This window comes from Corvus kubaryi, unplaced genomic scaffold (genome assembly GCF_017639235.1).
Source record: "Corvus kubaryi isolate FWS band 111438036 unplaced genomic scaffold, C.kubaryi_AGA036_p1.0 66, whole genome shotgun sequence".
NCBI classification, from domain to species: domain Eukaryota; kingdom Metazoa; phylum Chordata; class Aves; order Passeriformes; family Corvidae; genus Corvus; species Corvus kubaryi.
This window is the reverse complement of record NW_024582054.1, coordinates 679,169-699,569: the sequence shown is the minus strand read 5'-3', so window position 1 is coordinate 699,569 and position 20,401 is coordinate 679,169. Positions and strand designations below refer to the sequence as shown.

Sequence of the window (20,401 nt, the reverse complement as noted above, 5' to 3'; positions counted from 1 at the left end):
AATTTTGATGTTTGCAGATATTGCAGATTGTTCTAGTGACCTGTTTTACCTTTATGGGCACTACTGCTGAATATATAGTTGCTTATTTATTTGTCACAGACAAAAAGATGTTTAAAAAGGTATTTTTGAATCTTATTTTTTGCTAGCACTTTTTTTGAGATACTCCTCATTTGATCAGTTATATTAGAAGAGCCTATATCATCAAAGAACTTGCCATCTGTCCATGTCACTGCAATGCTTGTGCTGCCTTTTAGTTTCTTTGTTGTGCCCTCTGCAACGTCTAGGGCAATGTGGAACATGTATGCCTTGTTTTCATGCTTACTAGGTGTCATAAGGAAACTCTATTTTTCAGTGATTTTGCTTAAACTTTTGGTGTGAGAAACTTGGTTATTGAGTTTTTAGCTGTACATATACGTGCTTTAGTAGTCACGAGGTGTAAAGTGGGATTAGTCAATTAATTCTGTGGCAGGGTTTTCCTTCTAATTGCTTTATCTATCTGTAGTGGTCATTATGAAAACATTCATTAAAAGTGTGCATGTAACAAAGTTGTGGATGCCTCCTCTGAGATGAATGTTGCCTGTGAAGTTGTGGGAACTTCTTAGCCAAGTACTCTGTTAACTCAAAAGAGTTTTGCCATTTGGTGTCTGGGAAAACACAAATGTAATCATCTAAATGGCTCTTCCAAAACTCTAGATAGTCACTGCTCATTTTATTTAAGGGTGGAGCTTGCCTTCTTAATGTCAAATTCTCTTCATGGGGCTTTAGTTTGAGATTTGAACCACAAAAACCTTTCCTTACCAGGGGGGAAGTCTTGTGTTTCATTTTTCATGCATGTTATTCTTTAGTAAATTAAAGTGGAAAGTTGTCTTATTGCTGTTTTCGGTAGCCTTGCAGCTTGACAGCATGGGCCAATGTATATAGATTGTCTTTGGGGGGTGGATGTTGACGGGCAAAATCTTACCTTCATTTTCTTGGTGATGTTTTGGTATATTTAAATTATATGTGGAAATTGCTTAGTATTATCCTGTTCCTAGCTTTCTCTGCCTGTTACGTGTGCCCCTATCTCTGAAAGGGAGGCCCTTTTTTGTGTTGTAGTCACTGTGAGTCACTGCTGTTCTCCTTGTTTGGTATTTGCAGTTGCTAAAACATCCTTGATTGTCTTCAGAACAAAAAGTTTCTAAATGATCTTCTGCTCTTTAATAGAATTGTATAATGGTGTAATGGAATTCTGTTGGCATGCATCTTTCTTTCACTGAACAGTAATGAATTACTCAAGGAAAATATTTTTCTATTGTTTTGCTTTCAGTTTCATGTTTAAAATTTAATTATGATGGTTTTGCACAGAATGGGAGAAAAAGCCTGGAAGGAGGATGGTGTCTTACATATCTCATGCTTGATTTTTTTGGTTTGTTTTGTATTTTTTTTAGTTGAAGGGGATGAAAAAGCTTGTGAACCCTCTGAAAGTTTCAATGTTACTTGGTACTTAAGATACTCTGACTGCTACAATGAAGTCTTCAACTTTGGGGTAAGAATTGCCTGGAAAAACATAGGTTATGATTTTTAGGGGTAAGCAGATCTTGGGAGGAGGGGATTAGAGATGTCTCCCTTGCATTCACATTATGATTTGGGGCTGCAAGACGCGTTCTTCCACTGGAAGATAACAAATTTCTGGAATAGAGTTGAAATGATCAACAGCTTGCTGCAGTTGCTGACTTCTTTTGGGCTTTGGGACAGATGGAAGTGTTTGTCAAAATTGTTTTAAACCCAGGAGCTTAAGTAAGTACATTGACTCTAGAATGAAGCGTGCGAGTTTATGGTAGTTGAAAATACTTGCAGTAATGCTTAATGACAGTTAATAGAAAAAAATTGAATATTTACATGTTAAGTCTAAATTCTGTTCTTTATGGATGCACATTGCAAGTATTAGGAATTTGTACAAAATGTATAGTGTTTCTATCAAATGTGGTAATTGTGCTTTCTATGGTTCTATTTTTCCATGTTTACTTGAACTATTAATTATGACAGTTACAACTACTAACCTAACACAGGACTGAGTCTTCACCCTTTAGTATAATAATGCAGAGTTTGTTTGCGTAGACTGAAGTTTATGTTGTCTGCTGCGCTTCCACTTACTAATTCTTACTCAAAGCCTGTGTACCATCATTTTTATAATCTTGTGTGGTTTTGATGTCTTTATTGTACTAAATTTGATTCAAGAGTGTGTGCAGAGTGAAACTGTGGAGCTCTGCAGGTCTTGCAGCTGTCTACTGAGATAAACCTACATTCTCCTCTGGCAGGATGAACAAGCAGATAACTATTTTGGGACTACGGCTGAAGAGCATCCGGGTTGGTCAGGATACTATGCCACTTCTTCTTTCTCCTTTGAAAACTGCTCTGACCTCTTCAGGCCTCGGGTATGGGTAGAAACCTCAGAGTTTGTTCTGTTGTCTTATACAATATGTAGAGAAGGTGGTAATTCCTATTAGATCTGTTAGCATCCTATGTAAGTATCAATGTAGGTTGGGAGGTACGTCTTTTTATCTGTTTATGACAAGCAAGCTGTGATGATGGTTTCTTAGTTTTGCTTCACTTCTGGCTTGCAATTCAACATTTTGCTCACGGTGGTGAAAAAACCCCAACCAAATCATTGTAAAGTGCAATGCTTCTTTTTGTTTGTGGTTTTCTATTCTGAATTTGTTTCATTTACAGGAGGCTACTGCTAGTTGAGTAGAAGTGGCAGCAAAGTAAAGATCCCACTAAACTTGAATCAATAAAGGATTGGCATTTATTACTTAATTAATGTTCATTTAGAATAATGGAAATAAGTGTTGAAAAATGAGTTACTTAAGCACTGATAGCAGCTTAAAAATGAAAAATAGTAGTGCTAGAACATATTTGGAACAATTCAAGTGAAAGTGAGAAGACAATGCAAAATTAGGGTAGGGAACTAGTGTGCGGACATCAGCCCTACACCAGCTGTATATCAGCAGGCTGATGACAATACCAGTATGATATGCTGTCATTCTTTAATGATATACTTAAGAATTGAAGGCAGATTATGGAATGTTGCATCTGTGCTCAGTCATTCCTCATTTAGACAAAAGATTATGGATAGAAAATACTGGGAAATCTCATAATTATTGAACCTAGTGTTTTGGGTTGCTTTTTGGTATTTTTGGTTGCTTGTTTTTTTTATTAAGATGAAAGACTAATGCCTAAAAATGACTTTTAATGATCTGCTTGCGTGTCTCTTATTCCTTTGATGTGTGAAAATGGCTTGAAAGGTTTTTAAAAAGAAAGAAAAAACTGTGTGCTGCCTGTTTTTTGTTTAATAATAAAGAGATGTCAGTTCTACTTTTACTTGGTTTTGTAGAAGAGATCTTGTGGGTTTAGCTGTATAATGTGAACTTGGGCATCCTAACTAAACATGCTTGTGAAAGTCTTTAAGGTTTTAAAAGTCTTTAAGTAAGTTTTCATCCAGTTCCTCTGAAAAGTCTACTGAATTTTAAACAATATATTCTTCTCAGATACTAATTTCTGAAATTTCATAGAAATTTCTTCTCTAGATAGTTCAGCTTTTTTCTTGTGGTATAGCAGTTTCACTAGATTTTGAGTCATCATAGTTCGGGAGAGTTGGCAAAATTTGGATCTCTAATAGGAAGTCACTGGTCTAGGGACTTATTTTTGCACAGATTAAGGCAGAAATATCAAAATTCTGTATCTATTTGTGTAGACTGTCTAGTAATGGGGATACCCAATTGATTCATATTTCAAAACCAAAATTAACTTCACTACTGTCACGTCTGGTTTCTAAAAATAGATACCTGTTATTTGAAGGGAGGAAAAGTAACTCTCAAATTACAAAACATTAAGTATTCAAGACTCTCTGCATAAATGGACAATTGTTTGATTTAGAAAAACGAAAGCTCTCTAATACAGCTGTTCAAAGAATAATCAAGTTTATTGGAAGCTGTTCTGATAATGTCATGTTAATGTGTGAAGTGCCTGTAAATGTTGAAGTGCCTATAAAGTGTCTATAAATGCTTTACTTTTCTTATATCGTGCAGATTTTCTATAAAGAATTCATTCATCCAGAGCCTCTCTCACCTGAGAAACGAGAGGTAATTTTCCTTTCCTTCTAATGAGTGAGTGTAGTCATGGAAGAGGTAGTTTTGGCATATTTATTTATCAATTTTCTGTGTTTTTTTCTTTATTCCCCCTAAGGGCTTAAAAGATAAGAAGGAGATTGCAGGAAATTACACAATGGTGACAGATAAAACTGTATGTATATTGAATTGAAACATGTCTTGTAATCCAGCAGTTTTGTTTTGGTATGCTTTTTAAAATTTATATTTCTTTGTTTAAGAAATTGCTGGTAGCATATTCTATGGTTTTTTGACATCTGGAATTTTTTAGCTTGAAACTAGATAGTTTCCTGTGTGGAAAAACAGAAAACAGAGTTAACTGCTTCTTCTATATGTGAATTATAGAGCTGATACCATTCAAACCAACGGTGTAAATTAAAAAATAAATTTACTTTTTCCAATGTAATTAAAATAGTAATTGAAATTATCTTCTTTAAATGATGACTAATTCTTACAGAATACATTTGGTTTTGTCTTTAGTCAGTTTTTTGAAACATTGTACCTAAAAAGTTGACTGATTACTTTTGATTTTCAAATCCCTTAGTATTTTTATTACATATTATGTTCAAGACTTAACCAGGAACAATTTTCAAAATAACTTCAAATTAAATGTCCTGGATGCCAAGAAAGAAAATATATTTCACTCCTTGTGTGCTTAAAGGGCCATTTACTTTAAAGCTAAAGCATGAGTTGCAGTGTGTGCAATTGTGAAGTAAGGAATCAATGCAGCAAGAGAAGGTGGTATTTTAAAGGCAAAATCTGTGTATATAAATTTATCCATTTTCTTTTAAGTTTACTGTGTTTCTAACCAAGTTTTATGTTTAGTTGATATTACCATAAACTCTTTTTTTTGTGCATACTATTCTATTTGCTTTAGGTCTTGTAGTCAAGAGGTTTCTTAAAAGAAATGCATGCTCTTAATACTGAATTTCTCTTGGAAAGGCCGCTATATAAAAAAATCTTAGTTGCAGTTCTGCAGTAGTCATGTGAGTGGCATACATGTAGATGGTCTTAGTTTTAACTTTAAAGCTCTTAGTAAATATTGCAGTTTCTGAGATGGCTAGAGATTCTTCAGTTGTGGAATTAACAGTTTTGTATGCTACAACTCAAAGAGATCTCTGATTTGTTTTATGGTGCAAATATTTATCTGGACAAGGTTCCTCTGTTAGTTCACTGGCAGGATTTGAGTCTTGCAGGTATGAGAGCTGTTTCAGGGACTGTAGTAGTAGTTTCCACAGGAAATGGCTACTGTGGAAATCTTTTCCTCTCAGCTACTTCTGTCTTACACTGTAAAACTGAGCCTTCACCATGAGTTATATGTAACTCTGCAGTTTCCAAGCAATTGAATTCAGCAGGAATCTCTGTGATGGTCCTAATGATTCTAGACTGAAAAGGAGTATGATGCTTTCTTGAATTCTTTGTAGCTTTTGCAGTACCTTTGAGTGCTTGTCCAGTAAGCCAGTATTAAATTTGCAAAAAAAGACCTGATCACCTCCGAGGTCTTTGAGGCTTCTTCTGGAACCAAGCAACTAAATTTTAAGTGTTATGTCTAATAAGTACATTTAAAGTTTACATATCTGATATTTATTAAAATGTTTTAGGTCTTGGAAGAGATGAACTTTATATTTACATGGAAGATACCACCCATATATGGCTACTTCTGTCTTTTTCTTGTCTGCTTGACTGTGCACTGTTTACATGTAGATGTTTGGCTTTCAGGCAATGAATGCTGTTATCAAAACTTGGCGAGATGGGCCATATATATTTATTGTGCAAATTGGAGTTAAAGGAGCTGAAAGAACGACACCTTCCTCATATGAAAACAAGCACTTTACAAGTAAGATAGCTCCTTTATACAGTAAACTGAAAATACAGCACCATTTTTATGTATTTCCAGTCTAAGTATTCCGAAGTACTCTTAGTATATGCTGTATGGTTCAATTTCATAAGATACTGTCTTTCACTTCACATAGGTAGAAATATTACTACAGCTCTTATAAGAAAAGAGGTGATCGCTTGTGTCTTGAAGATCCTAAGACTGTTCTGTCAGTTTACTGGTGAAAATCAAGAAGAGTCAATCCCAGGCATTTAAATTTTGATGCTTGGTCTTTTGTTTCAGAAATGTGCAGACCAATGCAGTGATTTATATTAATAAGTCAACATGTAGAAAAAGATCGTAATTATCATCTTGATATTATAGTATATTTAACAGTGCACTGATAACCTATTCAAACTTTAGAGAAGTTTAAAAATCCCCCTAAAAAGTGAACTTGTGTGTTTCTGAATTTTTCCTGTTATACATGAATCTCCAGCAAAAATTACTCTTAAGTACTGCCATGAGTTACTTGGTAATGGGGTGTGTAATTTTAATTGCATGCTTTTAGCTGAGTATGTTATGAGTTAACTTTCTTTATTAAAGTGCAAGTTAGATTTAAAGGCTATGTGAAGGTGTGGAATTTCTTTACACTTAGTGAAAATCAGTTGAGTCCTGGCTTCCTCCTTTTGGTTCTTGTTCAATTTGGTTATTGGATTGTCTTTTGACAGTGACAGTAGAACTGAAGGGGCCGTATGAGTATCTCTCACTTGCAGACTACCCTCTGATGATCGTAAGTAAATCAGCTTTTCTTTGATCTATAAAATTGTCAGTTGATTTTAATGTCAAGTAAATACTCTGCTGCCATACTTCAGGAAACACAGAGCCAGTGTCTTAGGAGAAAAAGTTACTTAACCGAGGTTGTTTTTCTGTTTGATGGGCTGTTTTTGTTTGGTTGGGGTTTTGTTGGTTTGGTTTATTTTGTACTGAGTACAGGGTAGGGAAAACAGACACAGATTTCAGTTGCTTGCATGTGCTGTCAATACTGTCCTTGTCTGGATTGTTTGAATTAATGGTTGCTAATTTGTAGTTCCTGAAATTATCAGTATTATTAGCTCTAAACTGAGAAGTTTTACTGGTGCTTTTATTCTCCTTAGCTCATATCTTAGAAAATTTGCTATTCTATTCTTTTGTTTGCAGCTACCCTTTCATTTGTCACTGCTTTCTTTGTTCTTTTACAGCTTAATCTTCCTTCCTCCACCAGCTGTCTTACACCCCGTGAGGAGGTCTTTAATACTGCCTAGCAGTGAAAGCATAATTGAGCTACAAAGAGCTAATCCCCTTTTCATTCAAAGTGTTATTGACTTGGTTTCTAGTTTCTTCTGTTGAGAAGGCTAAACAATAAAGGAACTTAAAGTGTTTATGTAGTGAAGACAGACTTTAGCAGGGGTTCAATAACAAGTAGGTCTCTAGCCTGACTGTATTGGCAAGAGCAGCCTGTCAATAGTGGAGCCTGGCAGCATTTCTGAAACACGCGTTTTACTTCCTGCAGAAGCAAAAAGCCTCCAGCAGCTCTATTGCAATGTAATTCACTGGTGGGAATATCCCATGTGACTGGATTAGAAAAGACTCTGTATCTCTAAATGTTTCCATAATGGTGTTTTCAGTTTGTTAACGTTTTGATGGATTGTGCAGCTAATACCAGCATTTGCTTGGTTTAAAAAAAAAAAAAAAAAAAAAAAAAAAAAAAAATCTTCCTTCTGAAAGAGGAGACTGCTTGATTATTGCTGTCCTATGGTGTGGCTAACTACTTCCTGCCATTCGCTTGATGTTTTACTCTCTCCTAATTCCTCTTCTTAATCTTGGTGTCCTTTTGAAAATTTTAACTTGGCTTGGTATGATTAGAAAATTCAGTATTGAGTAACATTGTCAAGCTTATTGTTTGCTGTATGAGACATGCCATGGAAAGTTCTTCTGAAGCAAGTAACACTGAACCAAACAAAAATCACAAAATGTTAATATTTAAATGAATGTCTGGATTTCTTTCTCAGCTGCAGGTTTTTTGCTGGCCAAAAACTCGGGCAAAAACTGAGTTTTCTGGAAATTAACTTTTGAGAAAAGTTGTCAATTTAATTGAACAGAGGGCTTACAAGCATTAGTTGCTTATCTTTGTTCTGTGGAATGGTGTGTAAAGGTGGCCTGTAAGTTTATTTGCAGAATAATGTAAATGTATGATGAAGTTATTAGTAGAACAGTACATGAGAATGGAGTTTCCAGTACTTGATGATTTGCTTGAATTCTTATCTGGGTGTTTGAAATCTAGTAGCATGTACCTTCCTTAGAAAAAAATGCCAGTGAATAAATTGGCAGACTACTCTTCAAGGGAGAAATTGCGCAGAAATTCAGTTACTCTGATTCCCTTTGTTGGCAGTGAGAAATTAGACTATCACTGTTAAAGAGTCCAGAGAAGACAAATAAAGCAATGCTTATTTCTAGTCTATTTAAAAACTTCCAAAGCTGCTATACGTGGGAAGAAAATAGAGTTGTCTTACAGCTGTGGAATGGAAACAAGGTAATTATTTTTCGGGGTCTGAAGTTCCTGTTTCTTTCTTTTTTTTGTGTAATAGTTTTTCATGGTGATGTGTATTGTGTACGTATTCTTCGGGGTTCTGTGGCTTGCGTGGTCAGCCTGTTACTGGCGGGATCTCCTGAGGATACAGTTCTGGATTGGTGCTGTTATCTTCCTGGGAATGCTCGAGAAAGCTGTTTTCTATGCTGAGTTCCAGAATATCCGCTACACGGGAGAAACCGGTAGGTCACAGTTGCATCATGCAGTTTAACTCAGGGGGCATAGCACTAATGGCTAATGCTAAATTGGGGTGGCAGGTACCTGTTAACTATGGGATTACTTGAGGATTGTTTCAAAACAAAGAACAGGGAACCAGAGTTCTGTATTTTTTATGTTGTAAACATCATGCTCTGTGTTCTTCTAAAACTAAAATGCTGTTGCTTTCTCTGACTCCTGGGTGTAGTGTCTTAGGTACATAGAATGCTACATTCTGCGCTGCAGTACTGGCTTTTAAGTTTAAAATAGGACTTGGTCAGTGTAGCTTGTAATTAATTTCTCACAGTTGGTATTGGCCTTGGAAAGATACTTTGAAACTCCTTGTTCAACATGACTGCATTGTAGATAACTCTTAGTATTCAACCCATAGCCTCATAATCCATCTCAAGAGATTCCCTTTATGTAAAAAGGAATCTCTTTTCCTTCTACTTTGGTTTTGAGTTTTCAGGCTGGATGCATACAAATGAAACTCTGCAAGTAAAATATCGTTATGACTTTGCTAACTGGCCATACCCATGGTGCAGAAGGTTTTGCTGGTTGACTTGTTTGGAAGAGTATCCAGGCTGGATGTAAAATTTTTCTGTAGCTTTTTTTTTTTTATGCCAAGTGACCTATCTTTTCTGAAAGCTAACTCCAGATGTAGGTAATAGATTATATACACTTTAATAGCCTACTTTCTGTGTCTGCTCTCATACTGCAATTGCATGCAGTAGTTAATAAAACAGAAATTATATTTTAATGACCCAACTTCCTCCTCTTTGCTTTTGGTAGTTCAAGGAGCAGTAATACTGGCGGAACTTCTTTCTGCTGTGAAGCGCTCGTTGGCTCGAACTCTGGTCATCATAGTCAGCCTGGGATATGGGATAGTCAAGTGAGTAATTCTGTTACGTGTTTGTTGTGTTCTGTTTAAAGAGTTTTCACTATTGGTTTTTAAGAATTTAGGGCAGTATTCATCTCCATGTATTTTGCTTGTTAAAAAGTAAGTACTTGGGTTAAGTGCTCTGAAGATCTAGACTTCTTTACTAGTAAACAGAGATGTACAGTTCCATACTGTGATTACTTTCCATCTACTTCTGTGTGCTACTGTAGGGTGGATTTCTGAGTCATTGTTGAGATGCTCCACTAACTGGAATGGGAGCTTTATGGGCCTGCCTTCTGGGTGAGGGGGAGCTTTTATAAATGGGGTAGGTCAAGAGTCCCTGATAGGGGAGGGGATCTGCTTTAGTAAGGTTGTGGCTCATTTGTCTGTCTACAGCTGTATTCAATGCTAAAAACACATGCTAGGTGGTAATGGAAATTTTTGGCTAGTGTGGGTTTGCTGGGGGGAACTGGAGACTTAGTGAAATGGTCATAAAAGGCTAAACAGGTTAACTAAGAAACAGGACTGTTGCCAGTCTCTCCCATAGTCATACCATAAGAGAAAATGAATAGTAAGTTTCAAGCACCATAATAATATTTCTGGATCTAGATGTGGATTGTTACAAGGACCTTTTATTCATACGCTTCGTACCTTATGTTTAGATTCAAGTTGACATGACTTCACTTTCTGTTTCCCACTTAATCTGAATTTCACTTTGTTTCCTACAGGCCTCGCCTTGGAGTGACTCTTCACAAAGTGGTTATGGCTGGAGCCCTTTATCTGTTATTTTCTGGCATGGAAGGTGTTCTTAGAGTCACAGGGGTCAGTAATAACTGCTTGAATTGTCCCATATGCAACAGACACTATTGATTGTATTTACTTGTGTGAACAGCTGTTCCCCCCCCCCCCCCCCACCCCCCACAACAACCAGCCCAAATTCCCACTGCTCCAGTTTTGGAGGCTGTGCCTGGGGAAGAATGTGTGAGTGGTGCTGCCACTGGATTCATTAAGTGCATCTCGGGATGTAGATTTCTGTTACTCTGTTTCTGGGATGAAGCATTTAACCTATCGTGTATTTGGTACTTTTCCAGTTTTTCTATGACACTGTGGCTCTGATAGCAAACTTGGCCCTGTCCATGATTGATGCCTGTATTATTTTGTGGATATCCTTTTAAAAACTGCAGAATGTATGACCTTATTCATAGTTTATTATTTCTGTCTTAAAAGGAGTAAAAGGTGTTTTGCTTGTTTCTGTTAGGACTTCGATAAGTTTATGATGTACACGCAAAGGCAAGTTTTGCCTTTTTAGTCAAGCTCATAGTTGAGTGGAGCTTTCAGTTTGTCCATGGATAGTGTAACAGATGTAATTAATACATGTCTAACAAGCTGGTTGCTAGTTTTTTGTGATGGAAGTGGCCAGAGCAATTAATGACAGCAATTGCTTCAGCAGAGACTCCTTTTAACAGTGCTAGATTGACTTAATCTGGAAAATTGCTTCTTGCCTTGCTGGTGGAGAACTGAGAACTGACAATGTGGTATTGTCAGTTCCTCTCTGTGCATTGGACTAAACTCTTGGTTCAAGCCCTCTGTTTCTGTAGCAAAACTTGGAAGTGTTGTGGTGGCGTATTTGTGGTTTCTCATAAAACAGCCTGACCCTCCTCACTTCTCTACTATGTTTTCTTTTCGGTTTGTTCTTATTGGCTCTCTCTTTGTCTCCAGGCCCAGAATGATCTTGCCTCCTTGGCTTTTATTCCCCTGGCTTTCCTAGATACTGCCCTGTGCTGGTGGATATCCTTCACTGTTTTACTTGATGGGGTGTGTTTTCTTTTGAATTTGTTTTTTTCAGTCTTTTCTTGGCTGAACTTTTTTTTTAAAATAAGATCCAAGTATGTATTTTTTTCTACTTCTGGTAAAGGTTACAGAAGTTCTGTAATTGAGTGTTCAGGTAAGCTTCTGCTGCCTACTGCTTACTTAGTTTTTATTGAACTGGATGTGTCTGTGTAAAGCTGCTCCAGAATATAGTCTGTGTGTTATCAGTGTCTCATTGTTGAGTATGAAGGTAATTTGTTCTAGTGTAGCATGTTATGGTACCATAGCAGCAGCCTTTGAAGAAATGACTCAGTTTATGTTTTGGAGTGAAGGTTGTTTAGCATCACCAAACCTAAAAGTCTTTCTGAAAAATTTGAACTAGTCTTGAAGTAAGTGACAAAATGAGGCAGTGTTTATTTTTTTGGTGTCTTGACATACTCATTCCAAGCAACCATAATCTTGTGTGACTTTAGCAACTGACATCAAATGCTGAACTTGTGTATAGCAAAATCCCTGTAAAGTGGTCTTAGTGAAAGCCAGTCACAAAAACTCTATTTAAAATGTGAATAGCTTGCTGCCCAGCTATGACCACCACAGTTCTCCCCTATCATGATGTCTCTCCTAACCACTTGTTTTGTCACTGTGGAAAAAAAAAATTGTGAAGGCACCCATATACATTAAATAGAGTTTAACTAATTTCTAGTTCAGATTTTACTTTTCATTTATCAAAAGCACAGCCGACACTTTCCTGAAGGAATGGGCCATAGTCCAAAATAGAAGTTTGGATACCATCTTTGTCTGACAAGAGTTATAGGTGTAGATGACTAAATAACATGAAAAGGACAGATTTTGCTAACTCTGGTACCTTTGTCATAGGATGAATCTTTCCTTCTACTGAGAATGGTGTAATTTTTTGGAGGGCCAAGTGTGCGATTGAGAGAGCTGTTGATCATAAGGTCTGTGTTCACCTAAGTCTGTGACCAGCTTGTCCCTTCAGAGACTTTTCCTTGACTTTCCATACATATTCATCAGCTTAACTCAAACAATGAAGCTGCTAAAACTTCGAAGGAATGTTGTGAAACTCTCTTTGTATCGGCACTTCACCAACACACTCATCTTGGCAGTAGCAGGTAAGCAGAAAATTATTCCAGTTAAGTAAAACCACTTTTCATTTCCATATAGGGCTTGATTTGGTCACTAGAGCAAGTTTTTAAGTTTGGTGACCTTTCTGTAAGTACAATCAAAATTCTTGGTATTTCTAACATTTGACCTGTTTCTAACAGTGGGTCTTTGCCAAGTGTTATGTCAATATTTCAGAGACAGTGGATTGTTAGTCCTTATGTTAATAAGATCGGTAGTTCTATGCAGCTCCTCTAACACAGCACTTTAGTCCCACTTCAATCTGCCGGGGCAAAAGTTCATTATTATCTTATGCTGTTAACTTCACAGAGATACTTTTCAGCAAAATTGCAGTATCACTGATACTGTGGGATTTTTAAGATACCTGAAGATCAGAGTGATTCTTGGAAAAACTGTATTCTTAGATTTGTAACATAATACCCTCTCTATTCTGGAAGAATACAGATGGAATTTCTTTTTCCTTTTATAGTAGTGATGAACTGAACTTCAAGAATAAATCTGTTGGTAATTCCAGGTACTCTTCTATCAATACAATGAGCAGAAAACCTCTAGACTGTGCTTCTTTATTTTAACAAACAAGTGAAAAAGTACATTTCTTTTGAACAACAGCTCTGATGAAATTCCATTCAGCACCTGGTTCTTAGTCATCTTAAAATACTTCAGTGGAGGGAAGTCTCTTCTAAAACTGTGCTAAGAGCATAGTTTGAGTGTTGGAACTGTTGTGGGTCAAGATCTGAATGCTTAAGGCATTCAAGCAGCTCAGGTTGTTCAGTTACTTCGAGGTCAGCTTTACTTGTCAAGTGATAATGAAGCCATGGTTTGAAGGCTAGATAAAAGTGATATAGGAATAATGAATAGGAATTAGGAGTTCGGTAAATACTTCATATTTCATTTATGTGTTGTGTCTGTGAAGAAACAAGAGTAAAAGATACAAGAGTAAAATATATGCCTAAATTTCTGTCTTAAGGTTGGTGCAATAGATCCATCTCTTGTTTTCCAAAACTATTAAATTGAATTTCAAGACTTCAGTATTCAGGTCTTTGATCTTTGTTTGGGAAACACCATCCTGTTAGTGGGGTATTTGAATTGGCATCTTTTGTAGTGATAAGCAGCTTGTTTATTTGAATATTGCAGCATCTATTGTATTTATCATCTGGACGACCATGAAGTTCAGGCTGGTGGACTGTCAGTCGGTGAGTTTATATTAAATGCTTTCTACAGTTGCTGCCTCTTGATAAGTTTATATTTGGCAATGAGATTGCCATAAAGCACCACATGCTAAAATTCTCACTGTTGTGGGTAATGAGCCTTTTTGACAAATGCCTATAGTTCAGCCTTGGAAAGAGATGAGGATATGAAATTTCTTGCTTCACAACATTTTTCATTTGTGCTGCTGTTTTTCTTGACAGGACTGGCAAGAGCTATGGGTGGATGATGCCATCTGGCGTTTATTGTTTTCAATGATCCTTTTTGTTATCATGATTCTGTGGAGACCATCTGCTAACAACCAAAGGTTCAGCTTTTTTTACCTCTTCCTAAAAATACTGGATTTTAGGAATGCTTGTTTATTCAAAAAGTACTGGTGGGTGATTTTTATTTGCTGTACACTGATCAATAAGGATACTAAGCAGTTTGTGTAAGGAAAAGTAAACCTAGAGGAGTCACGTACATAAAATCTAGTCTGTTTCTGGTGGTCAACTTATTTAAAAAGAAGCGACTTCAACTTTGATTATGTAGTTTAGCATCAGTCTTAAAAACAATGAGCTTCACAGAACAATCAAGCCATGTGCATGTTGGGGTAATGGATCTCTTGGGAGACAAGAGATAGAGTTCTAAGACAGCTTTCATTCTTTCACTTCTAAAGGTTTGCTTTCTCACCGCTGTCAGAAGAGGAGGATGATGATGAGCAGAAAGAGCCAATGTTAAAGGAAAGCTTTGGTAAGAGAAAAAAATTTTTCCACCCAATTCCATTGTTGAAGACACTTCTGTGGAGGAAGGTGTCCTGCTCTCTGGCAAAAATCTTATTACTGCAGGAAAAGCAGAGTCAACTGCCATTGATACATGGAGTTCTAAAGGAAACACTGGCTTTATGTTTAGTATTTACATTGCCTGTTTAATTCTGGGGTTTTCCACTGACACTGAAAACACTGCTACTGCTGTGGTTGCTTTGCCATGTCCAGTGGACTTTGATTAAATATGTCAAGTCTTAGGTTTTAATCCAGTCATGATGACAAGGGTCTCTTGCTAGGCAGTGGTTTAGTGTGCAGTTCTCTTTTAAAATCCCATTTAAGAATTTTCATTTATTATCTGTTCTCTGAACTCTGAAATCTTCATTTTCTATGTTAGGGCCTAGCATAGGAATGTCCAGTGTAAACACAGGCGTGAATATGTTAATTGATGAAATTGTCTGTTGTAAAACCTCTCTTTATATGCTGTGTAAAAGGTAGGGTCACACGTCTACTGCTGTCTGTCCACAAATTAGTTATGTTGGGACATATCAGTGCTGTTTGTCTTGTTTAGGAGGTGAGGAGAAGTGTGTCATCCATTAGGTGCATTTGGCAAAGCAGCGCGATCTGGCTGTCTGCCAGGCTGGGAGATGCACATTGCTTCTCAGCTTTTAAGTCAACCAAGTGGCTGGTGAGGAGTCAGTAGGTAAAATAAACTTTGGGAGTTGCCTGTGTCTCAGAATGATTGAGGCTGGAAGGGACTTCTGGAGGTCATCCTGTCCAAGTCCCCTGCTCAAGCAGGGTCACCCAGAACAGATTGCCCTGGACCATGTCCAGATGGCTTTTGAGTATCTTCTAGGATGGAGATTCCACAGCCTCTGGGAACTATGTCTGAATTCTATGCTGCTGATGTCTGGCTTAAATAAAAGGACTAGAAATTTATATTTTCTAGGTAAAATTGTAAAAATTCAGTAAAAACTAGGTACTCCCCCTGTCAGGAAAAAATACTATGAGCCTTTCAAAGGGAACGCAGTCTAAATCATTAGCTTGGCTAACTCTGTCTCATTGAATCTGAGGAAACATCCTGAATGAACACTCAACACTTTCACTTACAGTCTGTGAATAATTATAATTCAGTTACACAAATCTTTTTTCTCCTTTTGGCTTCAGAGGGAATGAAAATGAGAAGTACAAAGCAAGAACCAAATGGGAATGTAAAAGCAAACAAAGTTGTGAGTATGACCTCTGTACCTCAAATAATACAGATTCATCTCTTCTTTGTTTACTGCCATTAGTAGCACACAAATATGCCAAGTTTTGAGCCAATAAATGGACGCTTTTTGGTTTGCTTCAGAGTGTGAGTGAGTCAAAGTATCATAAGATAACACAGTACTTCTGAAAAGAAAGTAAATACAGGTTTCTCATGAGATTTCCTGTAAGTACAGTGGTTACTTAAGAGTTTAGTCTGTTCTTTAGGAAGGTTTCTGCAATTCAGTATAGATAGAACTGTATAGTACAATATTCTGATAGGGATTAATACATTATTTTAACAAGTTTTTCAGTCTGAGAGGGAGGCTGAGCCATGTTTTAAATAAATTGCCCTCTGTTTTTGAGATCTGTGATTCATTACGTGAATGGGATGATGTGTATATTTTTATGTACCTACCTAAATACTTTGGGTGAACATGCATTTTTTCCATGTGACTTATAAGCAAGATATTTTCACTTTCATCAAGGAGGCTGAAAATATGTCTTGGACTCTTTTCATGGAATTAATGCATAAATTTAAAAGTGGAAAGAACCTGTTGGAATTCATTATAATACCAATCATATTTTTTTGTCATTAACATTGTTTTTCTCAAAGGTTGGTTGCAGCTGTATACTACTTACCTGAGGACAGATAACATGCAAATCAAGCTTTTCTATTTTGGTGGGGGGAGGGGGCTGTGTGTGATGGTGAGGACTGTTACAGAGCTCACAGAAAGCGGGTGGGTTTTTCTTTATTCTTTTTTTTTTTTCCTCTTGGAATGTGTTTTCTCTAATCCAGAAATTAAATTGAAGTGTTTTTCTGTTTGTTTTTAATTTTTTAACTGACATTATAAATACATTGGTTTTTGTCAAGTAGGTTGAGAAGAAAAAGGCTTGCATATTGACAGCATTGTGGGAAAACTTGACTTTTGTGTTCTGTTTAATTTCTGTACTTGTAGCAAGAGGATGACCTGAAGTGGGTAGAGGAGAACGTTCCTTCATCAGTGACAGATGTGTGAGTATTTTTATAGTCACAATAAAGGCAGGTTCCTTGCCCACAGAAATACATTAGAATGCCTCATAACTTGTATGCTGCACTTCCATGGGCAGAGGTTGGGTTCAGCCTGGCACTGGCCTCTGACCCCTCAGTGTGATTACACTTGGCTGTGTTCAGTCTGCTGGGGTTGAACACAGGCTGACTTAAGGAACAGTCTTTTGGAATGTGAAACCATAGACTGGTTTGCACTTTACTAAAGGTAAAACAATATAAATAAATCCAGGAAACAAGGAACAAATAAACCCTCTTTCTAGTGCTCTGGAAAGACCTTTGAGTATCTTGCTGAGTGTAAACCATGGCATAATGTAATCCACTTTTGAGCTTTATTTGGAACATCGGTTGTCATTTGTGTGCTTATGGTAATGTAGTCAGCTGTATACACTGTTTGTATCTCTTCTGCTTTTAGTAACTTCTACATGCTGAAAGTGTCAGCGCCTGTGTCTACATTTTTTCATAACAAAACCAAAGTTCATAGATTAATTGTGTTCACAAATTTGAACAGGTAATTTTGGCAGAGGATCTGGATTGAAGTACAAAGCTTTGCTTGAACTTAGGTAAAACCAAAAAATTAGGTGAAGTTTTAAGAGGAAAAAAAAAGTGCATTTTCTCAGTTGAATTTGGTTTTCCCAGTTCTAATACTTAGGTTTTGAAGACTGATAGGATTCCTTAAGAGAAAAAGGACTAGACCAGTGTAAGCTAGGAAAGGGTACTTTGAGGTGATCTGCTGCAGTTTTTTCTGTTTCTGAGAGTGTGATCAGGGTTGTGAATAGCCAAGATCCCCACAGATGGAAGATCTATTGTAGCTGGGAAGACTGAAGTGCCAGTGGAACTTGTTTGACTTCTGGGACATGTTTTTACAACATGGTCCCATATTGTAAATGTCTTCAGGGCAGTTCATCAGTGTTCCTGTATGAATGAAGCAGTTTATTTCATGGCAACTTGGAAATTGTTCAGTTGGTAATGAGAAGCGTGACAAAAAAGAATTTTAAAACTGTAAAGGTCATTGAGGATACTCCTTGGGCTCTTCCTTTTTTGTGTGTCTTTCTCTAAGTTCTGCTAAATTGAAAGATCTGCCTTCACTGTTTCTTTTCTGTGCCCTAAAAAGCAGCATAAGGTTGAAAATGGTTGTCAATATGCTCTTACTATGTGCTCTAATTATTTTAACTTTTTTCCACCCCACTGCAGTGCTCTTCCAGCTCTTCTGGATTCAGATGAGGTCAGTAAAGAAATCTTGAGTTCAAATTAGTCTTTCGACATGCCAGAGGAGTCATGTGTCAGATGATAAGGTCTTGGCTTATTAGAACTGGACTCTGTGTCAGTGCAACAGCAAAATGCTACAAGGGGGGAAGGACAGTGGGAACAACCATGATACAACTTGGTAGAATACAAATATATTTTAAATATGTATTCTAAAATAAGGGGTGTATCTGCTGTGTAAGTTGGACTCCTGATTTAAAATGCATATGAGTGTCATTTGTTGTGAATGTGCATTTTCTGAGTAATGTAAACCTACTGGGGAAAATGACAAGATTGGGTATTTTATTTTCCAGGAAAGAATGATTACCCACTTCGAAAGGTCCAAAATGGAATGAAGGAGTAGCTTTTTCTCTTGGAAGCGGAGACACTTCTTTTAAAGTCGCTTGGTGGAGCAAGTGCATCCTGCTGATTTGTCTCTTGATCTCAGCCTTGAAAGTTTGATGCTTTAATGTCATGGAGGGTGTCTTGCTGTGGAAGAAGTTCACAAGGACATTATAAACCTTTTGGAAATTTGAATTTAAAGTTGCTGCAAGTTTGGATTTTTAAGCAATTTACATGTGTACTATTCCAGCACCTTCTGTAACTTTTCAAATATTTAATCTGTGAAACTAAAATTCCTAATGTCTGCTTGAGGAGTTTATATTTCAATGTTACAATTGACATTTAGAGGTGAACTGCCTGTACCTTTTTGGGGGGAGGGTGGGGACAGATAGAAATAAGCACTGAAGAAACAACAGACCCATTTTCTGGTAGATACAACTGCTGTTGTATGTCATGTGTCCAATGTGCATGAGAGAGTTTAGAGAGAAGCTCCTGTCGATGAAGAAAATTAAGATGCCAGGAGGGAAATATTTGGAAAAGTTACAGTGATATGAGTTTTTAACAAAATCAAGTGCAATTTTATTCATAACACTGTGTATGAAAGATTTTCTATTTTAAATGCCATTGACCTGTAGGTAACAGCTGCCTAAAGCTAACACTTGCTGTTGTGGCACATCTCATTGCCGGCAATGTGGTGGATGCCTGGAAAAATGATTTGCCCCTACCTTTCATATGTTGCATGATTTAATTTAAAAAAATATCCCAACAAATAAAACAACCAAAACCAACATCACCAGAGCCACTCCTGCAGTGCTCCACACGTGCTTGACTACACATGTTAAGCAGATATTAACTGGATGTTTCAGTAGAACTCTTCTCCCTTTACATGTAACATCTCCCACCAAGAAGCTGGCACTCCTCTATGAGAAGAGGCATTGCTTTCTAGGGGTGGAAGCACTGCCTACCTTACTTGAAAGAGGATTTATGGGGAGTCCACAGTGCTGGGATAGTTCTGTTCCCAGTGTCTGCTTAGAATCGCTTCCCATGTAAGTGATTTGATGGTGGGCTTTCTTGTCCCATCTGGTCACTGTGGCCAGGAGGTACTCTGAGATCACTGTGTTTCAGTCAAAGTTGCAGGTTTCTATTCTATATAATTGCATTTTGTTTCTCCTTTTGAAATGAAAAAGAGCTTTTGGACAATGTTCTGTTTTTTGCTTGGCTGCAACAGCTAAAGTTGCAATAACTTCCTCATGGAAACCTGTTGTGGACTGTATGACAAAAGCTCTAATTTGGGTTCATAACCTTTAAAACTGATGATTAGGCGGCAAGCAGCAGCTGGGTATCTAGGAAGCAGATGTGGCTGCTGCTGGAACAGCATAGATTGTCAGATTTTCTTGTTCTTCTCTCATAGCTATGTCAGCAGAAGTGAACATGTACTTCATTCATTCCACTGTAAGGTCTGGTAGCTTAGCTGTAGCTGCTCTTTATCAGCAATTCAAGCTGAAACACAGCACTTTACAGTACAGTAGCTGAGGCACAAGGACATAGTATCTTCTGCTAGCTGTGCTGTGGGGGCGGCAGATGGACAGAGAAAAAAAGCTGTGGCTATAGCACCTCACTGCTTCTGCAAGAGTTGCTGGAGCTCTTCTGCTATCCTCTTTAGGCCACAGATAGAATCTTTAATTAGAAAACAGTTCTAATTTGCTATGCTTAATGGATATAGGTGAAAAAAGTATTACCTCCATGTCCTTTTGGGGAGAGGAAATTTTGTGAAATAAAGCTACACAAAGCTTGCTATTTAATGCTTTTTTTTGGTGGTTCTGTTTTAATTTTTAAAAAAATCCTATTGTTTTGGGTTGTTTGGGTTTTTTGAAACAAATAAGTAAAAATGTTCTCTACTGGAAGCACAAAAGTTTGTATGTACTATTTAATAAAGGCTAGGTAAAGAGTAGAAAGGCTTA

General features: G+C 37.1%; 1 protein-coding gene across 2 annotated transcripts in view; it reads left to right on the top strand.

The window, feature by feature from the left end:
* Positions 1-20,401, top strand: part of TMEM87A (transmembrane protein 87A) — a 24,341-nt gene extending 3,940 nt beyond the window's left edge. The window contains exons 3-20 of one of the 2 annotated variants that reach the window (XM_042048229.1): positions 1,428-1,525; positions 2,298-2,414; positions 4,068-4,121; positions 4,225-4,281; positions 5,865-5,982; positions 6,690-6,751; positions 8,586-8,769; positions 9,575-9,674; positions 10,391-10,484; positions 11,382-11,450; positions 12,493-12,601; positions 13,746-13,804; positions 14,021-14,124; positions 14,476-14,549; positions 15,728-15,789; positions 16,765-16,820; positions 18,048-18,078; positions 18,413-20,401. In XM_042048229.1, coding sequence (XP_041904163.1) covers positions 1,428-1,525; positions 2,298-2,414; positions 4,068-4,121; positions 4,225-4,281; positions 5,865-5,982; positions 6,690-6,751; positions 8,586-8,769; positions 9,575-9,674; positions 10,391-10,484; positions 11,382-11,450; positions 12,493-12,601; positions 13,746-13,804; positions 14,021-14,124; positions 14,476-14,549; positions 15,728-15,789; positions 16,765-16,820; positions 18,048-18,078; positions 18,413-18,454 — 1,490 coding nt within the window. In that variant the 3' untranslated portion in view covers positions 18,455-20,401. Of the gene's footprint in view, positions 1-1,427; positions 1,526-2,297; positions 2,415-4,067; positions 4,122-4,224; positions 4,282-5,864; positions 5,983-6,689; positions 6,752-8,585; positions 8,770-9,574; positions 9,675-10,390; positions 10,485-10,753; positions 10,826-11,381; positions 11,451-12,492; positions 12,602-13,745; positions 13,805-14,020; positions 14,125-14,475; positions 14,550-15,727; positions 15,790-16,764; positions 16,821-18,047; positions 18,079-18,412 lie in introns of both variants that reach the window. The other variant, XM_042048228.1, reaches the window with a different exon arrangement.